The sequence below is a fragment of the Stenella coeruleoalba genome (genome assembly GCF_951394435.1).
Source record: "Stenella coeruleoalba genome assembly, chromosome: 18".
NCBI classification, from domain to species: domain Eukaryota; kingdom Metazoa; phylum Chordata; class Mammalia; order Artiodactyla; family Delphinidae; genus Stenella; species Stenella coeruleoalba.
In genome coordinates, this window is record NC_137164.1 from 11,246,230 (window position 1) to 11,271,836 (window position 25,607).

Genomic DNA, 25,607 nt, shown 5'->3' on the forward strand with positions numbered 1-25,607 from the left:
AAAAGAAAAAGCAAATTAAAGAATCAAACAAAACATCCAGTACTCTATTAGGAGAATTTTCATTCTGCAACAATAAATAAAAAAGAAATACAAGCCCTCAGATATGATTATTTTAAGGACGCAATGATTTTTTTCTTGAATGATTTGCTCTGCCCTTTATCAAATAGACATTTGTCTGCCTTCAAACTTACAGTATAAATATATCTCTCTTTAAAATTAATGGACAACATCAACATGGCTTTTCAAAGGTCACCTTAAATAAACTAAGAATTTTCTTTTGTAGTATATTTTATTCTGAAAGGCTTTATTTTTCATGCACTGTGACTAAGATTATACTATCATATTTTAACCAAATGATATTGCCTTTTCCTTTTTTTTTTTTTTTTTTTTTTTTTTTTTTTTGCGGTACGCAGGCCTCTCACTGCTGTGGCCTCTCCCGTTGTGGAGCACAGGCTCCGGACGCGCAGGCTCAGCGGCCATGGCTCACGGGCCCAGCCGCTCCGCGGCATGTGGGATCTTCCCGGACCAGGGCATGAACCCATGTCCCCTGCATCGGCAGGCGGACTCTCAACCACTGAGCCACCAGGGAAGCCCACCTTTTCCTTTTTTTGATAAAAAAGGAAATTAGGAGCAAATGTGATGCAAAGAAGTACAATGGATCGCTGCTGCAGTAAACAGTACAAGGGGAAAGGAAGGGAGAAGGTAGCATAAGCTACCTATGGGACCATCCAGAGAGAACAGAAACATTAGCAGAAAGTTAGATCACAACTTGGGTCAAAATAAGAAACCTGTAATGGAAACAAAATTTTAGACAAAAAGTTTACTTTCCTACCCACTTTCTTTTTCATGCCTTTAAGATGTCTGATTTGGCTGCTAACAAAACTTTTCTCACTATTAAATATGGCTTATGCAGTCTAACACACACTTTAATAATATTCACTATTTTTTCATCTAAAGCTTCATTATAGTTAATTGGAAACCTAGTTTAATTCACATATGTTCATCAATCACTATCTCCCTCTCTGTGAATCCAAAATGTTTCATAGAGTTTCTCAAGAATCATCATTCACAGTAACTACTCCCCACTGATATGCATGGGAACAAATGATATAGACAGACAGCTGTAACGCGTCCCCAGTGGTGTGTTTGGAATCCTATCTTTCCTTCCAGGTTCAGTAATACAGGGAGAGAGAACAAACTAGCCTGACTTGGAAAGACTGGCCTGAAGACTAGGATTTGGCTTTGTGAAATATGACTTTACAGTGTCAGGATGTGAGAGTACACTTTTCAAAGACAGGAAGAATGCATCTTTCAGGAGCTTCACAATCAATTTGTAATTAAATTATCAGATATAATACATGACCTCAGGTCAGAGAGGATGTAAGTGTGTCAGAGAAAGGAGACTGGAAGAAGTGCTTAGTAATACATAAGAGAGTCAGAACAGTATTAATGGCTTAAGGCATATATCAAATGTGTATGTGTAGATATATCCTTTAGATGAGAGTGTGTGTACACACACACACACACACACACACACACTTACAGCATTGAGGTAATATATATTACTAGGAATTGACTAAATAACCCACAAGACCTGTTAATAAAAGGCTGATGATTTTTCTTATGAAGGAGAACTAAGAGTGCCAATAAATACAGTTTGTTTTGCCAACATACTTTGTAACCATGTTTCATTAGCATACTCACACTTGTTTACTTGTACATTCACTTATGCAGTAAGTTGGTTCCCCATTTTTATTAAAGAGAGTATCTCATCTGTTTCCTTCTTAACACTTACAAAAAATTAACTATAAGTTTATTTATTTAAATTATGAAATAGACTGAAAGCTGCACAAAGGCACAAACCATGTCAGTTTATTCATCTATGGAAGTCTAGTACTTAGCCTATCCCTGGCTCTTAGGTGTTCAATAAATATTTGTTGACTAAAGGAATGAACATATGCAATATACACAGAGCATTCTATCTACTTCACAATTATCATTTTTCATTCAGAATAATTAGTTCTGATTATAAAGAAGCAGGAATCAGCTGTGCTGGTGCTTTAAGTGTAATATCCTCAAGATATTTTGTTTCCTTGGTTGCTCTCTTTACAGTTAGAGGCAGTGTGGCATGAGCTAGAAAGTCAGCCAGCCTGAGGACAGATACTTCTTCTGCCACCTACTGGTTGCTTAATCTTGGGCGCATCACTTAGCCTTCCTGTGTCTCCATTTCTTAATTTGTAAAATGAGTTCACTTATCTTAAAGGGAATTTATGAAGAGTAAACGACTTAATACATATGCAATGCTTAGAAAAGTACCTGGAATACAATAATCTCTCAGTAAATACTAGTCCTTCTGTAAGTATTATTATTCTAGGAACTTACTCAATTCTGGGGTTATTTACTACAGTGACATGGGACCTTCAAATCTCAGAAGTTCAACACAAGAGAAGTTTATTTCTCACTCATACTACATGTTCTGCGTGGAACCATGGGGAAGCTCTGCCCCTCGAAGTCACTCAGGGATACAAAATGATGGAGACTCCACATCCATGCTTATTTTCTTCATTCCTACAGCGGAGGGAAGGGAACATGGCAAATTTTCATTGGCTCTTAAAACTTTTGTCTGGAAGTGACTCACCTTTCACATTTTATTAGCTGAGGAAAGTCACATGGGCATGCCTTATTTCAAAACAGATAGAGGAGTGTAATCTACAGTGTGTCCAGAGGAGGAGAGGATAACAATTTTTAACTACTAGTCTCTCAGTTAGCATTTGTGTTTTTGGTCGTTCTTGGTAGGATTAGAAGTCATGCACAGAAGTCTTGACCTCAGTGATCACCACCAGTTCTTTAGCCAAGCAGAGATTCGAGTTCTTACTGAATTTTGTGTGTATGTTTAGCAAGATATTCCTTTGTTCCTTTCACTCTTTTCTCTATTCCACTGGGTAGTTTTTGTTATCAAATATCAAGTAACCAATTAACAGTTCAGTTATTCTTTACCAGGTAAATTCAGTTTTCCCTCCAGCTTATGAAGGTGATTGATTCCTGGAAGGGGAGGAGGGACCCCTTTTAAGAAAATTAAGTGCATTCTCCTAAGTCTAAAGTATAACTATCAAAAATTTCATGGAGGAAAATTACGACTTCCTGAACCCTATTTATGCTAAAATAACACCAAATTCTAATTAATGAACACCATTACATCAATAGTAACATTAATTATCATAATACAACCTAACTGGGAATCTTCCCTTCATTAGTTACTGGCTCTTTACCTCCTCTTTTCTAGCAATTATGTGCTATACTTGTAAAATCACACTCCTGAACAAAACATACATATGATACTCAATGTTTCTGTAATTCAGTCATGAAAGGCAGAAACATAGATGTAAGGACCAAAATAAATAAATAGTGGGAAATAATACATATGATATCACATTCATCCTCCCAGGTGACATCATTAGAGGTATCACATATGAGACTATCACTGCTAAAAACTTGCAAATCCAAGCAGAATTTCAGTGCAGCATGACTACCTGCACAACCATGGAGATGATGGCACAGTGGCTTCTGTATGTGTCCACCTGGATGCTCTCCAAGTGCAGGAAATCTAAATTAGCCCTCCTTCAAGAAGAGAAGTGCTTGTCAACCTAACTTAGGGTATTAAAAGAACCTCTCAGAGTACTCAAAATATACTGACCAAAATAGGCATATCACAGAGTAAAAATTTTTGATTGTGCTTACAAATTATTAATAACAATCACATCTAGAGTTAAAACTTATTAGAGTAGTCTCTATTATTATCTTTTTTCCTGGAATGCCTCACATATTACAGAAGAATATGGCAAAGTGTATCTTATTATGTTGAAATATTAAATAGGTGGAATGGTAGAGGAGCGATTTAGTTAAAGGGTCAATAATATATATTAAATTTCAGTGGGAAAGCAGAGTGAAGAATGTGTGAGTGAGAATAAAAGGAAAGGAGTATATCTCATTATACATATTATGCTGTTATATCTTCAGCACCAAGAGCATTGCCTAACACAGGATAAGTACTCAGTAAATATCTTTTTGAATAGAAACATTGAAGGAAGGAGAGAAGGAAATAAGTGAGTATCCATTTTAATGAATGATACTGTTTAATGTTATTGAGAGTTGAAAGCACAACTCTCAGTACCTATTGTTATTTTATCTATACTCAGTTCCACTATCTTTAAGCTATAAATAGAAAAACAATTGTGGTTTGAAAGAAACAAAGTTGTTTTTTCTTAAGAGTTTATGTCTGTTCAAATATTGAAAACCCCAAATATTATCAAAGACTGGACTCTCAGTAATACTAGGTTAATTTCCACATAGAAAATGGGGAAAATACTAGAAGAACAAATCAGAGAACAAATACCTAAATTTTCCCAATCCTTGCTTCCCTCAAAAAAAAAAAAGAGAGGATAATGGATTTTAGAAACTACAGATGAAAATTTTTCATTGTTGTGGTCTATTTAGATCCTCTGCCCACTTTTTAATCAGGTTGTTTGGTGTTTTTATTGTTGTTTTTGAGTTTTATGAGTTCTTTATACATTTTGGATATTATATTGTTTACCAGATATATTGTTTGCTAATATATTTTTTCTCATTTGGTAGGTTGTCTTTTCATTTTACTGATTTTTTTTTCTCTGCAGAAGCTTTTTAGTTTGATATAATCCCACTTGTTTATTTTATTTTTGTTGCCTTTGCTTTTTGTGTCAAATCCAAAAAAATCATTGCCAAGACAAATGTCAAGGAGCTTACTGCCTGTGTTTCCTTCTAAGAGTTTTGTGGTTTCAGGTCTTATGTTTTAAAGTCTTTGACCCATTTTTAGTTGAGTTTCATGTATGGTGTAAGACTGATCTAGTTTTATTCTTTTGCATGTGACTGTTCAGTTTCCCCAACACCATTTTTTGAAGAGACTTTCCTTTCCCCATTGCATATTCTTGGCTCCTTTGCCGTAAATATCATAAATACATGGGTTTATATCTGGGCTCTCTATTCTGTTTCATTAAGTTGTGTGTCTGTTTTTATGTCAATATCATACTGTCTTGATTACTATAGCCTTGTAATATAGTTTGAAATCGGGGAGCATGATGCCACAGCTTTGCTCTTCTCTCCCAAAATTGCTTTGTCTATTTGGGCCTTTTGTGGTTCCATACAAAGTTTAGGATTCTTCATTCTATTTCTGTGAAAAATGCCATTGGAATTTTGATGGAGATTGTATTGAATCTGTAGATTGCTTTGGGTAGCCATGTACATTTTAACAATATCAATTCTTTCAATCCATGAGCAAGGATTATATTTCCACTTTTTTATGTCTTCTTCAATTTCTTTATTCAGTGTCTTAGTTTTCATTGTACAGGCCTTTTCACCTCTTTACTCCTAGGTATTCTTTTTGATACAGTTGTAAATGTATCAAATTTCTCTTTCTGATAGTTAATTAGCTATAGTGACTTTTTGCACATGTCTTTGAATAGCTTTTTTAGTGGTTGCTCTAATTATTACATCATATCTACATAGCTCATCACAGTCTACTGGTGGTGTCATTTTACCACTCCAAGTGAAGTATCGAAACTTTACCTCCCTTTACATTCCTTTACCCTCCCTCATTTATATTTGTCTTGACTATTACCTCTACCCACAATTAGAACCACATCAGACAGTGTTATAATTTTTGCTTCAACAGCCAAACATAATTAACAAAACTCAAGAGGAAAAGGAAATCCTATTATATTTACTTATACTTTGCTTATGTCCTTTCTTCCTTCCTGATGTTCCAATGTTCCTTCTTTTATTGCTTCCCTTATGTTTACATGATTGCTATTAGCCATTTTTTTAGACTAGCTCTGAGGCTGACAAATCTTTTTCATCATCTGAAAATATTTTCATTTCTCCTTTATTCCTAAAGGATATTTTCACTCGTTATAGGATTCTGGGTTGACAGTTCTTTTAGCACATAACAAAACTTTTACACTTCCTCTGGCCACCATAGCTTTGAATGTGAAATATGCTGTCATGGTTCATGGTATGACAAGTAATTTGAGATCGAAACCTGGATTTTTTTTTTTTTGATTTTCTGAGATATTTTTATCTCATTCAAATCTTCTATTTTAGCTGACTTTTCTCTGACATTACTCCACCAGGACAAGTGGGGCGCACTGCCTCTTCAATGCCAGGTGGAGATAGAAATCTAGGTTCCCCGCTTCCCTTCCACTGACATCCAGGGAGTGGGTAGCTCCTCATGATGGCTTGGCAGGGGTGGGAGTTCCAGCTCCCCACGTGGTATCCACTGATGGGGGTGGCCTCATTGCTGCTGGTTAGTAGTAAAAGTCCTGACTCTCTACTATGTCTCCTCCCAACCCACCCCAGTGGGAAGAGAGAAGGATGCCTCATTACTGACCACAGGGTGTGGGAATCCAGTCTCTCCATATGGTCTCGAGTGACTCCTTGAGGGTGGGGTACCTTGTCATCAGCCAGCAGAGGTGAAAGTCCTGGCTCCCTATATGACCTTCTCTGATGCCACCCCAGTTTGGATGTTAGGGCGCCTCATTACACCATCAGGAGGCTTCAGATCTAGGCTCCCCTCTCATCCTTTGCTATTGTGTGTGTGGGGGAATGAGAGGCATAGTTTTTCTGTGGTGTTTGGCTGGAGGAAATAATTGTCTAAAAGTTTCCTGGCTTCCTAGGATGCCCTTTTCCTGGTCTTTCGGCTAGAGAAACATGCTTTTGTTGGGGCTTTTTTTTTTTTTTTTTTGTCTGTACCTGTTGGTCGATCTGGGTTGCTAGCTTCTTTGCCTCCAAATCTAGGGTATATGAGACAAAAAGATAACCCAGGGAACGCACCACTTTGTTGTTCCTTGGGCCCTGTGGTCCTTAGCCAGTCTGCCTTCTGCTCCCCACATTTCAGAGTTTTGTTACGTTTGTTTTATATGTAGCGTATAAATTTTTTTTTTTAGTTGTTCTTAATGGGAGGAATAGAGGAAAGTATGTCTGTGGTCAGGAATTTGAGAAAACATTACATCTCAGGTCTCTCCTAGTGAATTCAGTTACTTAATTTTAACATACTTTTAAGGAAAATCATTATAGCAAGCTTTTAGCATTTTCTTCTTTAAACTACTAGGATTAATCTGTATTTGTAGGGATAGAAATTTTCCTATTTTAAATTAATGACAGAGATACACTACTCATAATAATTAATCACCAGATAATCATTATTTTGACAGAAAAATAAAATTATAATTATTATGTTTAGAAAAACAAGTATATTAAATTATACTTTAAATGATTATAATTTTAATGTTCTTTTTACATATCCCTTATATTGATATATTCTTTTACAATTAAGCTATAGAAAACAAAATTAAATAGCCATAAAATCTAAATTTTTTTCAGAAGTAAATTATTGTTCTCACTGACTATACTTCTCTGTAGATTTTCAAAGTAAAAAAAAATTGTTTTAATTAATTCATTGAATATTTATTAAAAACATAGTATGTGCCAGACGTTGTGCTAGAGAGATAATGATGAGCAAAATATATAGTTTCCATCTTAATCAAACACAGTGTTCTCCTACAGTAAAATATCAAAATAAAAACTGAAATCAAATCTTCTATGAAAGCATTTTATATGTTTTTATGAATAGTGCTGCTCAAGAAAATTAGAATTTTATCTTTTGAGTATATTATTCCAGATACTATACAGAAAAAGACAGACTTCTCAAGCAGTAGCATTTATCACTGTTTATTAAAATTAAATTGAACACAAAAATGATACCATGAAATGTTCCATTGATATACAACGAACATATTTCAGTAGTTTCTGAAATATCTTGTAGATTTTTAATATTGTTTAAAGTGTAACATAGTTTAGACAGTGTTACCAACGATGGCCATGGCTGTTAATGGTTTATATTAACTGAAAGCTGTAAAATCATCCAAGGACTCCTTTAGCGTTAGAATAATAATTTACCAAGACAATTACCACATACTGGCATTTTTTTGCAGCTCTAATTCAGTATTATTAATAATGGATAAAATTGCACTTTTCTCATGTTGCTGTGGGCAGTAGGGAATTATTTCAATGAATATTTCAGCACATTATTTTAATCATTCTTCCACCAAATCCAAGTGGGCAATATTTTATAGTTCTTAATTCAGTGTACTAAGAAACCATGGTCATTAAATTGTGAACTATTTGTAGTGAGGTCTATCCTGTGATTTACAAGCCTTGTTAAAAACAGTGTAAAAGAATGCAAACTGTGCCATTAATACTTGTAATTTGATGCTGCATTTGTTACTAAACACCCAGTGATGAATGTTTTCAGTAGAAGGAAGAACATTGTAAAGAAAGCAGAGCTGAATGTTATAATGCCTAAAATATGAGAATGTTACTATTTTAAGTTTTGTTCATTTGTAGAGGAAACATATGTATATAAACACAGTTGTAAAACATAGATATCTCAAAAGTTATCTTAATTTTCCAATGAGACCAAAGAAATAAAGATTTAACTGTATTAGTTATTAATTTAGGAGAGTTAAATTTACCATAGTTTATAATATGTAATGCCATTCATGTTCCTGATGAATTGAATAGAGAAAATATTTAATCCTTATAAAAAGAAAATGTGCAAAGCTTTTAAAATTTATTGTGTAAGCAGTCTGTGAATGTATATAACTTGAAAAAATGTACTTCCAGTTATACATCATTATTAATAGTTATTATTGTTTTTTATCTTCCCATTCTTAGCCAACTGCACGATTTCTGGCGTTTGGATTACTGGGAAGATGATCTTCGTCGAAGGAGACGGTTTGTCCGTAATGCATTTGGCTCCACTCATGCTGAAGCATTGCTCAAAGCTGCAATAGAATATGGTGAGTACCAGTGCCTCTCACACAAAAAATACTCCTGGATGTGAGGTGACTCTTTGTGGTTGATAGTTCTTTTTTTTCACTAGCATTTAAAATTCTCCATGTCATAAGCCAAAAATGTTATGTTCTGCTTTATCCTTCAGCGTCATTTAAGTTATACTCAATCAACCCAATATTTCTCCCACTTGATGTATGTTAGACTCTTCAGCTTCTCTGTGATAGATTAGAAGCCTCTACATAGTTGGTTATTACCCAGCGTCCTTCTCATAGAGCCTAAAACAAGAGTAAAATCATTTTCCTTTTCAGCGTCTTTCAGGCTTTGATCTTTCAAACTTTTTCACCCAACGTGGAAAAAACAATGTACTACTGTAAGTGTGTATTCAGATTTATATATTTTTACGTATGATTTGTGTGTGTATGTGTGTATATATACATCTGTATACTGTGTGAATATAAATATATACATGAAATATATAGACAAATATGTGTACTGTTATGTATATACATATACACATGCACATACTTGTGTATTTAACTGAAACAAATGTCTTACTGATAATCTCATTACATGGCATTCTGTAGTTTAACCCTATTCTATTCTTTTATTTTCAGTTTAATAAATAAATCGTGCCTCAGTATGCCCATTAGGTTCTCAGCCCTCCAATGGATTGCAAACAAAGTTTGAAAAAGACCATCCAACATTAAAGATATCATCCATTATCACACTACAGTAGAACTGCACCCTAAGTTGTCCTTTATAAAATGTACAATAAATAGTAAATATCAAAATACTTTTTGTAATTAAATAAAAACGCTGCTACTTTAGATTGCTATCCACCAAGAAGTATGCATAGGGCTATTCTCTCTGTTCACCTACTTTTTTAAAATTTATTTATTTATTTTTGGCTGCATTGTGTCTTTGTTGCTGCGCGCGGGCTTCCTCTAGTGGCGGTGAGCGGGGGCTACTCTTCTCATTGCGGTGGCTTCTCTTGCTACAGAGCACGGGCTTTAGGCGTCCGGGCTTCAGGAGTTGTGTCTCGCAGGCTCTAGAGCACAGGCTCAGTAGTTGTGGCGCACGGGCTTAGTTGCTCCGCGGCCTGTGGGATCTTCCCAGACCAGGGCTCGAACCCATGTGCCCTGAACTGGCAGGCAGATTCTTAACCACTGCACCACCAGGGAAGCCCAGTTTACCTATTTTTAAATGCTCTAAAAAGTTTAAGTTTGATTGATAATATAATTTTATAAACCATATACACTCAGAAAATAACGTTATTGAACACTGTCCATATGTTTTTGTTATTGACTACTTTTGTTCTCACAATCACTTGGGTTTTTATTATTTTAATTTTTATTTATTTGAGAGTAATAAATGAGCCATATGTTTTAAAATTTACCCTAATATATAACACAGGTTGCCATTCATGTTCTTGATGGATTGAACAGGGAAAATATTGATAAAGTTAAAAAGTAACTTTATACAGTAAAAGTAACTGCAGGAGAGAATATGCTTTAAAAAAAATTATAGTTGACTTGTACTGTAGGGGATTTCTTTAATCAACTCAAAAAAAATCACCTAAGGATTCTAGCACCTAAGGATTTAGCACCAACTTAAAATGAGTTATTATCTTTATGTTCTACAGAAGAGATTCTTAGAAATATCTACTTAAAGTGGCATGCTTTATAATATGAACTTAAAAATTTTTAACTTCATTTCATATTCCCAACAATTTAGGCATTTTCATCAATTCATCTTGAATTCATCTCATTAGAAATTAGAAACATCTAAAGACAACTTGTAACAGGGGTTAGGCTAGAGTGATATTATTAGTGACGCTGTTGCCAATATCTTAATTATATAGGATTCACATTATACTACATTCAATGTTCTACAGGTTGCTTTTAGAAAGGGTCTGTTAGAAAAATATTTCTTTTGGTTCTCTATAAAAATGGATGCCTTATTTTGTATGTTCAATTTGTAAAATGTCTTTATTATTAAACCAGTGTCAAAGCTTATAAGAAACATATTTAAAATTTTTTATATTGACTTCTTTTTTTTTTTTTGCGATATGCCGGCTTCTCACCGCTGTGGCCTCTTCTGCTGCGGGGCACAGGCTCCGGACGCGCAGGCTCAGCGGCCATGGCTCACGGGCGCAGCCGCTCCGCGGCATGTGGGATCTTCCCGGACCGGGGCACGAACCCGTATCCCCCGCACTGGCAGGCGGACTCTCAACCACTGCGCCACCAAGGAAGCCCCTATATTGACCTTTTTTTAAGACTGTCATGTCATGTTTTAGTAACATAGTAATCACTGTTAATGAATCTAAATTAAAAAATAATATTCTGATTTTGAAACAGATGAAAGATGTAGGTGATAGTAAACATCCTCTGTGTGTAGTATGAACGTATTTTAAAATATGTAGTGGTTTATGAATTTGAAATAGTGGATCATCAGCAGTATTCCAAACCTGTTATCCCTCCTGAGTTGGGTTCTTTGATAAAAGGAAAGTAGGGTATGTTTTTATTTTATACGTATCTAGAACAAAGACCACACGTATGCCATAAAATATTCAGGACATCTACATGGTACCCATGCCAGATTTACTTCGTGGTCATTCTTGGGGTTAAGGTCGGGTAGTGGAAGACAAAAGAGAACAGAAACAATTCTACCTCCAAAAGTAACTCTAGAGCACACCTCTTTGACTTCACATTTGTGAACTTCTAGAAGTGGGTAGAGAGTAGGGAGTAAAATATGGAGGATATGAAGAGGTGAGTGGAAAGTACTCCCTGGGGTGATCTGTACATAGAAATAGAAGGAGGAATTACAAACTGCCAAGAGAAAAACATAACATTGTATCTTCTTCCAAACTCTTAATGTCCCTTCTAACCTATGTTTAAAGTATTTCCTCAGAAGAATAGGAAGTAAATGTCAGTAATTATTACAAAGCACTTTATCCAATGAAAATAGATGTTGAAAGACTTAATTGAAAACATATTTTGTATATTTTAGAGAAAGGCTTTTATATGCACATATTGCCAGAACATTCATATAAAACTAACAGAACTCAGCCCATCATCTGGTCACTCTGCCTGCCATTAAACATTTAAATGTGTTTTAAGTACCTTAAAGTCTGGCAGTGTATAGACTAACATCTGAAAGATTTAATGTTTTGGTTTGTGTAGGCATAGATAAAGGGTATATTTATAGCACAAACCTACTAATTTTGAGAGAGCTTCTAGAACAAATTGAAATTCAATGTATTTCTTCCTCTTAATTTAATAATTAAAGTATCTCAAATTCTACCTTGAAAGTTAAATATTAAATGCACAGAAACTCTGCAGTAATCTATGGTCAAAAATTTTTTTCTATTCATCTACATTGTGGCAACAAAATTGTTTTAGGAACAAAAGATTTAATGAATGGAACTTTCAGTATGGCTAGAAGTATTTGAATCAGTGATCAAAGTTTTCAGAATTTTAACCAAGTTGTACAAGCTGAGGGAATAACCTAAAATTACTTAAATAGGGAATATTTACATGGTCATCAAAGCAATCCCTGAGATCTGATCACTGGTCATGTCTCTCTGTTCCTGTAGTACACTATGTTTCAAGAATGTGAGCCTCTATTAATATATTGTAATAGAAGTGAAACTGAATTTGCAAGCTTAATGTTTTAACAAAAATGTTTTGAATCACTTGACTTTTCCTTTAATTCAAACAGTTTAGCTTAAATTATAGTTAAACTTTAATGTGATGGGCAGAAACATTTAGCTGTAATTTAAATTTCATGACATTCTATTTAGGCAATTTATTTGGAGCCACAAAACAAATATATTAACAATACTTTCTTTTAAATGAGCAAATAATCAGAATTAGATATATTTCCAAGGAGACAAACAGGACAGTTATTGTACTTCATATTTGCTTTGCAAAGCTTTCTCTTCCATTTCATTATTAAAACTTTTGGTTGACCTTTTTCAGTTGGAAAACATCCTTAACACTGATGGAGTTTTTCATGCTTCTTAGTAATACTAATGAGTTGAATAATTTATGAGGTTGTCATGTGCAAAAGATTTGGTGTGATTTGATATACTTTTCAGCCTCTAGTGTTGGAATGTGATTAATAAAAACCTAGAGGCATGTAATTTTTTTTGCTGGTGTTTAATGCTCTAATTTCATATGTATTGAATGTGTTTTTTGGGTGTTTTCTGATAGTAAAATCTCATACAAGTGCAAATTTAATTGATTACCGGGAATTTTACACACCATAGCAGTGGAAGAATATAAGGAAAATATTTTAAACTATAAATTCATTTTCTGATCTGCAGGGCTTTCTTCTTCAGGGCAAATTAGCTAATAAGGAAATGATTGAAAAAGGAGGATTTTGTATATTGTTTGTATGTTTAAATAAAACCTAAACCAGACAAATTTTGGTCCATTTCTGATGCTGAAAGATTATGGTGTCAAAGAATAGTTAAAATCTTAATGTTTGGTTGTCTTTGTTGATTGTCTATTACCATGTAGGACTCTGTTCCCTTTCCATGAAATTATAGTGGAGCAATGTTTCATCAGAGCCTAAGATCTCAAGCTCCATGTCTGCGATCAAAGCCATCATCCTAAATAGGTCTGATCAGGCTTCGCAGAGGAGGGCAGGCTGTTTTAGCCAGAGGAACAAAAAAAATGGAGCAAAGATGACAAAATTAATCATTCATTTCTTTGGCAATAAATAATAAGATATGCTGAGAACTGCAAATGAGAACATCCTTAGGTTCCTCAGAGATGTACCTGCTTAACACCCAATTTATCTAAGCTTGTGAAGCCATCGAGATATGACCTTGATGAATAAAAAGCAGCTCTGTAGTGAATCTGGAATTAAATTAGTTTTGATGGTGTATGCATGGCTACTGTAAGGTGCTACTTGCAGTCATCAAGAAATAAGAAAACACCGAGAATAAAAAAGTACTAGTGCAGCTATATACAGTTGTTGAGACAGGAGCTTCAAATTATCTGACTTCATTTTTTTCTGACTTCAGGTTTTTGAAGAGTTTACATTTATAATAGTTGGAAACGATGATTTGATTGTTTTACCGAGTGGTTTATTGTTTGTACCATGTAGTCTCTAGCAAATGTCTTCTTATTGTTCATTGATATGTCCGTTTTAGTTGGTGTATTATTAATTAAATCTTCATATCTGGAATGAAATAGATGATATGACTATTGTTAAAATAATTTATTGAAAAGTTAATGATGTAAATTTTTTACAAGCGAGAGAAAGGCATACATGGAGTCATCTTTCAGCTCTTTTTTGATGCCAGTGTCATATTTTAATACAGTCTTATCTTCACCCTATGGTTTTATAGTCTCTTAAAATAATTTAAATGGATTATATAAATGCTGACTTATAAAATATGCTTATAAAACACATTTTAAAGTTTTTGTGTAACAGCATTTTCATATCAACAAAGGTTTTAACAACTCCCCTGTTTTTATGTGAAGCTTCAGATGGAAGGCTTTAAACTGATTCAGAGGAATCAAGTGGCTTCATTAATTTAAAAGCATTTATTGAATATCTTGTCCATGCCGTGCATGCACTAAATGTTGAATACAGAGGCTGAGGCACAATTTCTGCCTTCTCACAGCACATAGTTTAGTGCAGTGTGTCTCAGCAGGGGTGGAAGTCAGCGTGTGCTACTGGCATCTAAAGGGTAGACACCAAGAATTCTGCTAAAATACCTGACTATTCACTGGGCAGCTCCCCAGAATGACAACCAAAATCCAGCCCAAAACATCAGCAGTGCCTAGGTTGAAAAATCCTGGTCTAGTGGAAAGAAAGAAGCAGTTCTCGTAGAGGGAGGTGGTACTTCATAAAGGAACACAGGGAAGGTGACTAACGCTGGACCTATTGGGTTGGAGTCAGCTTCACAGAAATAATTACTTATGAACTGACTTGAAAGAAGATTAGGAATTTACCAGGTGAGCAGGGAAGAGCAGAGTTAATAACAGAAATTTCCAAGACATGGAGGCATAAAAGACCCTAACTTACTTCTTTGAATGACCTCAATATTTTGCACTTGGTAATAGGTCACCTTGTAAAGTTATCAGAAAGTATTTTGATTTTAAGTATTTTATATTCTGAGATAAAAGAAAAACCACTTGAGGACAGGAATCATATCTTTCACCTATTCCATTTAAAGCATCCACATTAATACAATTTTTTGTACTTAGTTGCTGTCTTTTATTTAATTGATAATTCATTCATTTCAACATACACAGTATTTTAACCACATTCATTCATCCTTTTCAATAACAGCATTGAAGTATGATAGTCTACAGAATAGGTCTATAAGTACAGCATTTTCAAATTCTGAAATATGTTTTTTATGTCTGTACTTTATTTCCAGTTAGAGCATCAAAAGCCACTAAAGATAAGGAGCTGACAAAATTATAGTAATAGATCTATTGCTAAGTGGCATGGAGCTGCTCATAATCTTGCTTATATTTTTAGACTAATTTTTATAAAGTGTACATAAAATTACATTTATAAATAATTAAAATACAGTATGATAGATATTTTCATCAAGTTGTATTAAAAATGGTATGCAAACTCAGTGAAGAGGGCTGGCTAACTGAAGAAATAAATTTTAGCTAAACTTGAAAGGATAAATGGATATCTACCCAAGACAGTAAGTGAGGTGGTGGTAACATGGAGGAAGGGACCACACAACATGATGTGTCCAGGGAATGAAAGTGGTGCTGCTTGATGGAACACAAGATAGTGTGGGGAGATCGTACAAAGATGAGCTGAAAAGGCTGCTTGGAACTATACTGTGAAGGGATCTGTCAATAGACAGAGCTATTAAAGGATTTTTATTTGGGAAAATGACACACTATAGAAATTAAGTGGCATGCTAACTAATAAATGGTAGATAGAGCAAAATCTCAATCTAAATACCGTGATTTTCCTATACAGTGTGTTGCTGTAGATAAATTTGGAATTTTCCCAAGTGTATGAGCATTATTGAACTTCCCCTCTCTAAAAGTTTACCTGCTAAATTTTGGCCCACTCGTACAGCCTGTCATCCACAGAGATTTATCAGTACAGGTGAACTTAGAGTCGTTCACAGTCGTGCATTCAATGTCATGTATAAAAACATAATTTAAAATGTCTTTAGGGCTTCCCTGGTGGCGCAGTGGTTGAGAGTCCGCCTGCCGATGCAGGGGATGCGGGTTCGTGCCCGGTCCGGGAGGATCCCACATGCCGCGGAGCGGCTGGGCCCGTGAGCCATGGCCGCTGAGCCTGCGTGTCCGGAAAGTCTTTAGTGTTTTTAAAAGTGCTTTCGATAACCTATACCAGCACCATCTCTTAGCTATCCCAGTTTTTAATAGTTAAAGAGAAATTCCTGTTAATTACGTCTTCCTTCCATGTCTCTGAACCAGTTGCTTATCTATCCAAAACATCTCCTACCCCCCATTTCTCAGAGTTTTAAAGTAAATTTTCCACACTGCATTTTGTGTCAGGCTTAGAAAAGAAACACCAAGCATCATTCCCCAGGTTAATGCCATCCACTGCCAGGGGAAGTCTCCCCACCCTTTAAGCCCTCATTCAAGCTGTCCAGTTCATCTTTTCTTTCATTCCAAGAATGCCAAAACTTTCTTCCTTCCGTTCTGCTACTCATTGGCTATCTACCCCTCTTGACTCAGGATGAAAGGTTTCTTTCCTTTGTTCATTTTCCCCTCCCTCCCTCCCTGCCTCCCTCCCTCCCTCCCTTCCTTCCCTCCTTCCTTCCTTCCATCCTTCCTTCCTTCCTTCCACCTTCCCTCCCTTCCTTCCTTCCTGAAAAGAAACATAGTCATTGTGGAAAATCCAGAAAACGCAAAACAATTTTAAAGAAGGGGGAAAAAGTCACTCAAAGACAGCCGTCAAGATAGCTGCCTTTACCATTTTAATGTATTTATTCCTGCTGGTCTTTTTCTAAGCATACTTTAATATAAGGACCAAACACTATGCTATGTACTCAGACAGTCACGAAGATGAATAATGCATTATCTCTGCTCTTCATGATATTTAGAGGGTTCCAAACTAGCCCAAGTTTTCTATATGTTTTAGCACTTTTTTCCACAAGTAAAGTGTGCCATGTGATTTTCAATGTAATGAAATCCTATTTAAAATATTTTAAAATCACCCTAACTTAATGGCTAATCAAAATCCTACCACATAATATTCTCCTACCACAGAGATTCTATGTTTATCATCATGTATATTTTTAAAATATGGCTTACCAAATTTCCCTTAAAAAGCATAGAATGCAGTTTTCTACATTTACTCCATTAAGATTATTAAGTTAGCATTTCATAGTTATATAATGCTGTACTTAAATTCAATAATATTTTCTTGTACCCTTTTTAATTGCATTTTTACTGTTTAAAAATGCTATTTATGAATATCCCCTTTGTTGGTCTGCTCTAAGAAATATTGCTTATATATGAATATTTTGAATTAGGAATAAATGAAATTCCGTTTTTGCTGTCAGAACCAAATTGTAAAAATGCATTGCATGTCTTTGAAAATCAGTATACTCTATTAGCAGGCCTGTCAATATAAAAAGTGCATTCCCTTTCCACCTCTTGCTCTAATAACCTCTTCTGTGTTACTCTGAGGCAGTTCACATAATCAGAGTATATTGTCAGCTTACTGGAGTTGGGGAAGCATGAAATGAAAATCACGTTAATATTGATCCAATTCTTTTACTTCCAAGTGTCCTTGATGTCCTTCTCCACAGAGCAATAACTGTTGATGTTAGGTAGCCATTTTCTTTTATTTCTTATAGTCCAGTAAATCATTTACAAGCATAACTAATGTGACTAAGAACTTACCACTTAGAATAATAATCTGTGAACATTCCATCTTAATTAATGTCCATATTGCTAATTCTGGATATTTACTCTGCCATTGAAATAAGTTCTTCAAGCTTTTCAGAGAACAGCCTACCTGCAGATGTAATGTTTATGTCTAGTTTAAAACAGTCAAAAGTCTGTACAAGTTACTCATGCTGTACTCTAATTTTATGTGATATAACGATGTATTAAAATGGACCATAAATAGTAATATCAGTTATTGATTCAGGTAAGCATTACCATTTCTGAATCAAATTCATTATAAATTTGAAGCTGGTATCTTGGTAGTTTTATGGTGATATAGATAATATCTATTTTGAATTACAAAATATATTCTCTGTCAACAGAAATGAATTGAAGTCAGACCAGGGTTAAATCCAATGCATTCAGACTAAAATACTCACAACTAAGAAATGAAGAATTTGATGTGTAAACTGTCCAGATTTTTTATCTGTATTAATTAAATTTAGTCAATAACTATTCAGATTTTTACGTAAAGTGTGTTTGAAACAACAAATAGAAATTGTTTATTTGAATAGAAACAGTCTATTTCATTTATAGAAATACTTGCTTTCATAAAAAGATTGTGTATTGATAAAGTGAGGCTCCTGACTCAACATCAAATATAAAAGAGCTGAGTTTTCCAGTCATTCTTTCCAATAGTGTTTTGTTGTTTTTTTGTTTTGTTTTGTTTTGTTTTTTGCGGTACGCGGGCCTCTCACTGTTGTGGCCTCTCACTGTTGTGGCCTCTCCCGTTGCGGAGCGCAGGCTCCGGACGCGCAGGCTCAGTGGCCATGGCTCACGGGCCCAGCCGCTCTGCGGCATGTGGGATCTTCCCAGACCGGGGCACGAACCCGCGTCCCCTGCATCGGCAGGCGGACCCCCAACCACTGCGCCACCAGGGAAGCCCTCCAATACTGTTTTTATTCTGTATCACTAACAGTCCTTACCATTAGGATTTTTCTATTGCAAAGACTGTTTTTTCTTTAATCCTGTTCTATACAGAAGATGATTTTTTTTTCAGTCCTTGGCCTTCAGCAGGTCTTTCCTTCTATGTCATCATCATTTACGTTACTTAAGAAAGGAAATACTATGTCTGTGCTATAAAGTCAAAGGCAAAATTTAATTTTGAATTTAAATTATTTACAAAGAAAAACACTTTTCAGTAAATGGTTGTTACAGTGAAGTTTGTTCTATGTATGTACTACTGCTTTTATCTCACATTAAGATTGATATAAAACATTTTTGAGTGTTAGATTTCTCAATACAACAAAAAACATTCTTTCATCTTGTTTAAAATGTTCAAAATTGTAAAATTCTCAGTAATAGATTGATTCATACGTATTATTGCACAAGATCATATCACCATATTTAATGTAATTAGTTGGGAGTATTTATCTTAAAATCTTTTCCTTTTAGTGGAAATTAAATAATATCATTGGAGTTACTAAAAGCGCTGTTCTGTAAAGATATTTGTTGCTCTGATTTCAGCTTTAATGAGAAAAAGTAATGTCTATTTAAAATATCCCAAAGTATTTATGTGTCATTAATACTCCTAAAAGAAGTATTTAGGTTTGAAAATGAATTGCAGCATTTTCTCTTACGTAAGGGGAGATTTTTGTCAAAACACATTTCCCAAGCTAAAAATGTTGTGAAATGGTGTATATTGAAAAGAATTTCTCCTCCAAAAAAGACTGCCATCTTAAACTGATTTCAAGATGTTTAGAAACATTAGAATTTCCTGATATTACATTTAGATAAAATTAAAATGAGACTAAATTTCCATTCTTCCCATTTCCTTCCAGTGATGGAAGAAAAGTATGTATTAAATGGCTCATCTTTATAATTCTCTAAAACAAATTGAGATATCAACTTTGTTGAGAAAGCAGTTTTTTCCTTATCCAAGATATTAAGAACACTTATATTCTTAAGATGCCTATATACAAAATCAAAAATGCATGTCAAATATATTGATGCTTATGTAATTTTATTTAATAATATCTTTAAATGAGTAATATGGTTATTGAGGGAAAATCAGTTTTTAATGTAAGCTATTTACACTCCATTCAGCTTTACAAACACTTCATGGTACCTGCCTACACACTAACCTTGCTGTCTTCAGGAATTATCTGATCTAGGGGAGGTGTTGAAGGCTCGTATTGCCTTGTAATGAATATAAACAGTGTTACAACAGCATAATGGAGGGAAGAAGATTAATCCCAATTGAAGGAAAGGAAACCATTATTTGTTGAATACTCATTATTGACTAGGTATTGTGCTAATAAGACCTTAGACGCATCCGTTATCTTATTTGAGTTTTTAAATCCTCACATCAGCCTGCTTTTTTCCCCCTTTATATAAATCTTAGGCAGCATTATTGTAAGCAATAAAGCATTGGTTGTATTCTTGTTCATTTTTAAATTATGTACTTAGTAAACTTTTAATACTCTTGTTAGTTTATTTTATCAACATTTTAACAAACATTTTGAGAGCTTATTATATAAATAATATTCACACATTTCACAGTATTTCAGCATTCATTGTCTATTTCAACATTGCAATAATCCTGTGAGAGTTCAGTTAAAAAATACTTGGTTCTCTTTCAACGGGGTAGGAAACTGAGGTTAGGAGATTGGTCTGGATATATTTGTAAAATACTTTTTTAATGGATGTTTGCAGGAAAAATAAAGTAAGAATTGCGAATCACACAGTCCACCTTACTCATTTATGAGGAAACTGTAAAGGACATAAAGAGAAAAGTAACTTTTCTTAAGTACTGTACATATAAAATGATTAATATGCAAATCATGTTTGTATTTTCATGTGCTCACTCAACAAATATTTATTGATTGCCACTTTTTTTTGACACTCGATACACTGGAAATTAAAATCTAATACGAGAATACCTACATAAAAGACTTAAGAAAAATATCAAAAAGTAATATATTTTGACTTATAAGATACAAAATTTATACAGTGAAGAGAAAAATCAACTAAACTGCATTCTGAACGACAGAGCAGGTAAGAGAATTCCATGTAAAAGAAATTACACGTGTCAGACTTAAAGGTCTGAAACAGTGTGGCATGTTTGGGAACAGAAGCATTCAGCTCTTGGGGAATATAAAGTGTGAAGAGGTCAAATCGGTAAATTAGTGAGATATTAAGTAAGCAGGGGCCAGCTCATGAGTCTTACACCATGTACTCAAATTGTACAGATCAAATAACATGGAAAATGTGTTCTTACAGAGTAGATATACATAATATAGGTAGATAAGTAGATAGGTAGGTAGATACACATGTATGTTCATGTATCATTTTAATAAATGAAAATTAAAGCCATATTTCCATACTCAATGGAAAATAAATGATAACTATAATATAAAACTGGTAAGAAGCCCCTGCTACACTAAAATTGGCTTGTTATGGGTTTATATCTTTTCTCTTCGTGCGTTAACCACACAGACATGATTTATTGTTTCCCTATTATTATAAATTACTTTTTTCCTTATTGGTATAGATGTTTTGGAGTTGTCTATAGAATAATTCCTTAAACAGAAATAAACTACTTTATAGTATTTTTCTTTACATTAACTGTTTATGTGTATCAATAGAAAAAGACATGATGGGCAAATGAAATTTCTTTGCCTTAATTGCCCAGACTTTCCAGTTAGACATATTCTCTGAATATTATCAAGATAAGTTAATGTCTCCAATTTATCACTTCTATATTTTGACTTACCCTTGTTTAAAATAACAATATAATTTTAAATGATAATTAATAATTATTATTATAGTAGTAATAATGCTAGAGTATAATAACAGTACTAAAAACAGAAACATCATTTTCTCATTACTTCACTTTTAAAATATACTTTGTTTCACGTGAATCCTTATTATTAAGAGAAATATTACAAAAGAGGAGCTTCATTTAAGTTCATGTAATGCAGTATTCTATATTAGATGGCATTTTCACATACAGAGCTTTAAGCATATTTACTTACTAAGAAATCTAATGTGTATAGGATGTTTTCCTGTATTTGTTATTTGTAACATGATGTGGAAAATAAGTGTAATTTTTGGATTTGGCTTCATTAATCTATAATTTGGTGGAATTTTTTATTCTGAAACCTTTCAAATTTTATGGCATTTTAATGTTTTCTTAGAAAATACGGGTGTACGTCCAGCCTATCCAGCTTAACACATAATTCACATTTTCAAAGCTAAGGCATTCTGGTGGTTTGTGGTACTCGCTTGTTAATTTCCTGATGAATGGCTAAAGAGGCCAAGAAGTGCACTCAGTCCAACACGTCTTCTGAAGATAGATGATCTCAAATAAATTCTCTTCCCAATCAGATTTTGATTTGCTGGGTGTTAAACCAATTCTTTCTAAGGACAGTGTTTATAAGCCTTGTAATGAGACAGCCCTTTGAGACCTTACCTCTTTTTGCCTGTAATTTTGATAAATGAAAGTCTAATTCATAAAGGATATTGTGATTGAAAAGCACCTTTGGATCTCATACACTTTCATTTAGATAAATGTTTGGTGCAGTATCATAAAAATCAGGAAGTTTACTGAGCTGCAAACTGATAGCACTTCAGCAGGGACGATAAGTTCGGTGTGTTGGTAGGGATTAGTTTACTACATATCTTTTGAAGACATAATTGTTTTACTGCTTTAAAACTAGAGGGGGTAAAATTGAATGTACATTTCTCAAATATAATGTACATTTGAGAGCTCACATTCCTTTGACTGAGATTGGAAGATTTTATTTTATATTTTTAATAACACAAGAGTAATGTAAAGCCTTTCTTTAAAAAGACAAAGCAGAATGCACACAGTTGTGATACAAGGAAAAACTTGCTTTATTAAGCTGACTCATGCATAAAGGGCTTTATTGACTATTTCATGTAAAGAACCAAGTTCCCTTTCATGTGAATTCATAGATTCTTCAATAAGCACTCAAACTGAAAGCAATTCACCAAGAATCTCTGAGATATCCTGGAATCTTCAGATTAAGAGATTCCAGAGGTAACTTCTATGTTTCAGGTTATTCATTTATTCAGTATTTATGAGGACTTGCTGTGTCCCAGGCAGCTTGCTAATAACTGGGATTACAAAGACAGAAGGATGTTTCTAGTCATCCAGGAAGGAGCTTCCAGGCTGTGGGGAGATAACAAGCACACAAACGATTATAATACATATAACTACTAGGGTAGCAGGATTTACGAAGCATAAGGGATGGGACTTCCCTGGCGGTCCAGTGGTTAAGACTCCGCACTTCCAACGCAGGGAACACAGGTTTGATCCCTGGTTGGGGTCTAAGATCCCACATGCCGCGCTGCACGGCCAGAAAAAACAGCATGTGGGAGAGTGCGCACAAACCTGCCTTAAGAAATCAGAGTGGGGAACTCTGGGTGGGTAGACTTGAACTTCCGTTCAGCAAGTGTTCATGGCACACCTGCTGAGTACCAGGCGCTGAGGCTGCAGAATGAGGCTATAGCCCAGTGGAGAAGACATACACATAACAGATAGCACCCACTCAGTGTGGTTGAGTTCTGTGTAGACTGTGAAAGTATGGATTGGTTAGGAAAGGCACCCGAAGGAGGTGAGTTTTGAAGGTTAAGTAAGAATTAGCCGAACAAAGGAGGAAGGGAGGGGCATACCATATTGAGGGAATACTTTTAGCACAGGTAAAGAGGTCTGAGAAAACATGACATATTTTGGAAGCTGTAAATGGTCCAATATTGCTCATGGGAGAGTAAGAAAAACTAAGACAAAACTGGTAATGAGAGGATAAAAGGCCTTAATCAGTCATGCTAAGGCGTTTAGATTTGTATCCTAGAGTAGAAGCCTTGCACTGAGTGTTGTTGATTGGGAGGGGTTAACACACAATATTAAGCAGGAAAATATTCTCAACTTACTAGTGTTTAATAATAACACTCTGACAAAAGTATGGAGGGTGGTGTGAATAAGGGAGCTATTAAGACCTTCTAAACCAGAATGATAATGGCTTGAGATGGGTCGAGTCCGTCACCTTACAGAATGAATCCTGTGTCTGTGGCTTAATTAAGTGGGTAGATCAAAACAGGAGAAGGTGTAGAAGCAAAAGATAATTCGTTCAGTTAGGGAAACGTGGAACTAGGAATATCCAGCTGAAGGTGCCTAGTAGAAATATGGCTATGAAGACCTCAGGAGAGATTTCTTGGTTATTAATCACTGGATTTGCCTCTTTGTTCTCAGATGATGCAAGCTCCAAGTTTCTCAAATTAAGTTACTACCCAAGAAGCAAACAACGTATAAAGATAGCTGTCCCCAGAAGATTACTGTTGTGCGGGCTTTATATCACCAAGAATCCAAATGAAATTAAGATAAGGTTCTGGAGCATTCAGTAATCAATCCTCAAGCTTTTATTCCAGAAATAAGAATCATCTGTGGGCCAGTGAAAGAGGACTACACATATAAGCCATTTAATTCCCCTCACCTTCCATGTAGCATTGATCTGTATGTCTCTGAAGTATTTATTGAAAGATATATTTAACAATCTGTTACTTTATATTGTTAAGCTGTATTTAAACCATGCTCTCTAAAGGCTATTGTCCAGTAAGAGCTAGGATGACAGACGGTACCTCTCAGCCGGTGACACTCTACAGTGCTGTCATGACATGCTGTGTTCCTCGACATGTGTTTTTTACTCCTCTCTGGGCTACCTTTGTGTCAATTTGTTAATGTTTTAGCAAACAGAATTGGCTCTGAGTCACTAACAAAAAGAAATGTGAAAGCTGCAAAGAAAGAAGCTAACAGTCTGGTTTACAATGCAAGTTTTACCACAGCTAGATGCACGTCCAAGAAAATGGTAGAGCAAATATCCACAGGCAGTAAGGGACTGTTGGAAGTCCTGTACTGGGCCTAGGAGAATTGACCGGAAGTATTCATTGTTCACTGGAGAGGATTTTGGCCAAAGGCATGACAAGATTTGCAGAGTAATTGCATGTGTACACAATACCATAACATCCCCTAAAACTATGATACAAAAATACTGTGTAGCAGTGATTTATTAGGCTCCCATATTCAGGAATATATCCACTATACCAAGTGAAATGTGAAGGTGTTTTTCTAGTTAATGCTGCTCCTTGAAGCCTATATCCTAATACTAAAGCTAGAACACAGTAAGTTACACCATTTTCTTCCAGGTTGAATTCCAACTTCAAGTGACATGAAATAAAGATATTTCTTAGCTGTATACCTATAATTTACTTGTAGCTCAGATAATTTCAGATTCAATGGCACCTGCCAAAGCAGATGTTTGAATGCACATATTGAAATATTTGTTAAGCAGTCAAATCCATGAGAGATTTAAATGTGCTGTAGTTTCTAACCTGCGCCTTGATTAACAAGTTAGTGCTAGGTCAACTCTTGCTATATTTCAATTTTTCTATTTTTTGTGTGTTTGAATTTTGGCATTTTGTGCTATTTTTTATATCAAAATAAGGATATCACTTTAGAAAGCCATCATTTATTTCATCCATTGCTAAGGAAATAGCTGTTTTGATGTACATTATACATCTACATCATTCCTTACTCTGCCTTTCTGTAGCTTCCTAGTAACAATCATTTCTCCCTTCAGATGTGAATGCTTTCTTCATACTTACCTACTTTAAAAAATGATCTGATCAGTTGATTATCTAATTCACACTGAAGTATAATTGTGTAAAAGTGTTTAATTTTATGGATCAGAAAACCAGGTTTGTGGTGAAGTACAGATTTTTGGTAGAAAGTGCAGTGATCTTAGAGTCCCAAGTCCTAGGTTCCCCAACAAGGCATGTAGCTTT

The 25,607-nt window shown here is 34.8% G+C and overlaps 1 protein-coding gene across 8 annotated transcripts in view; it reads left to right on the forward strand.

Annotated features, from left to right (window-relative positions):
* Nucleotides 1-25,607, forward strand: part of NBEA (neurobeachin) — a 630,595-nt gene that overhangs the window by 383,032 nt on the left and 221,956 nt on the right. For all 8 annotated transcript variants that reach the window (XM_079902587.1, XM_079902590.1, XM_079902583.1 and 5 more), the window contains one exon: nt 8,764-8,888. In XM_079902587.1, coding sequence (XP_079758713.1) covers nt 8,764-8,888 — 125 coding nt within the window. The remainder of the gene's footprint in view (nt 1-8,763; nt 8,889-25,607) is intronic.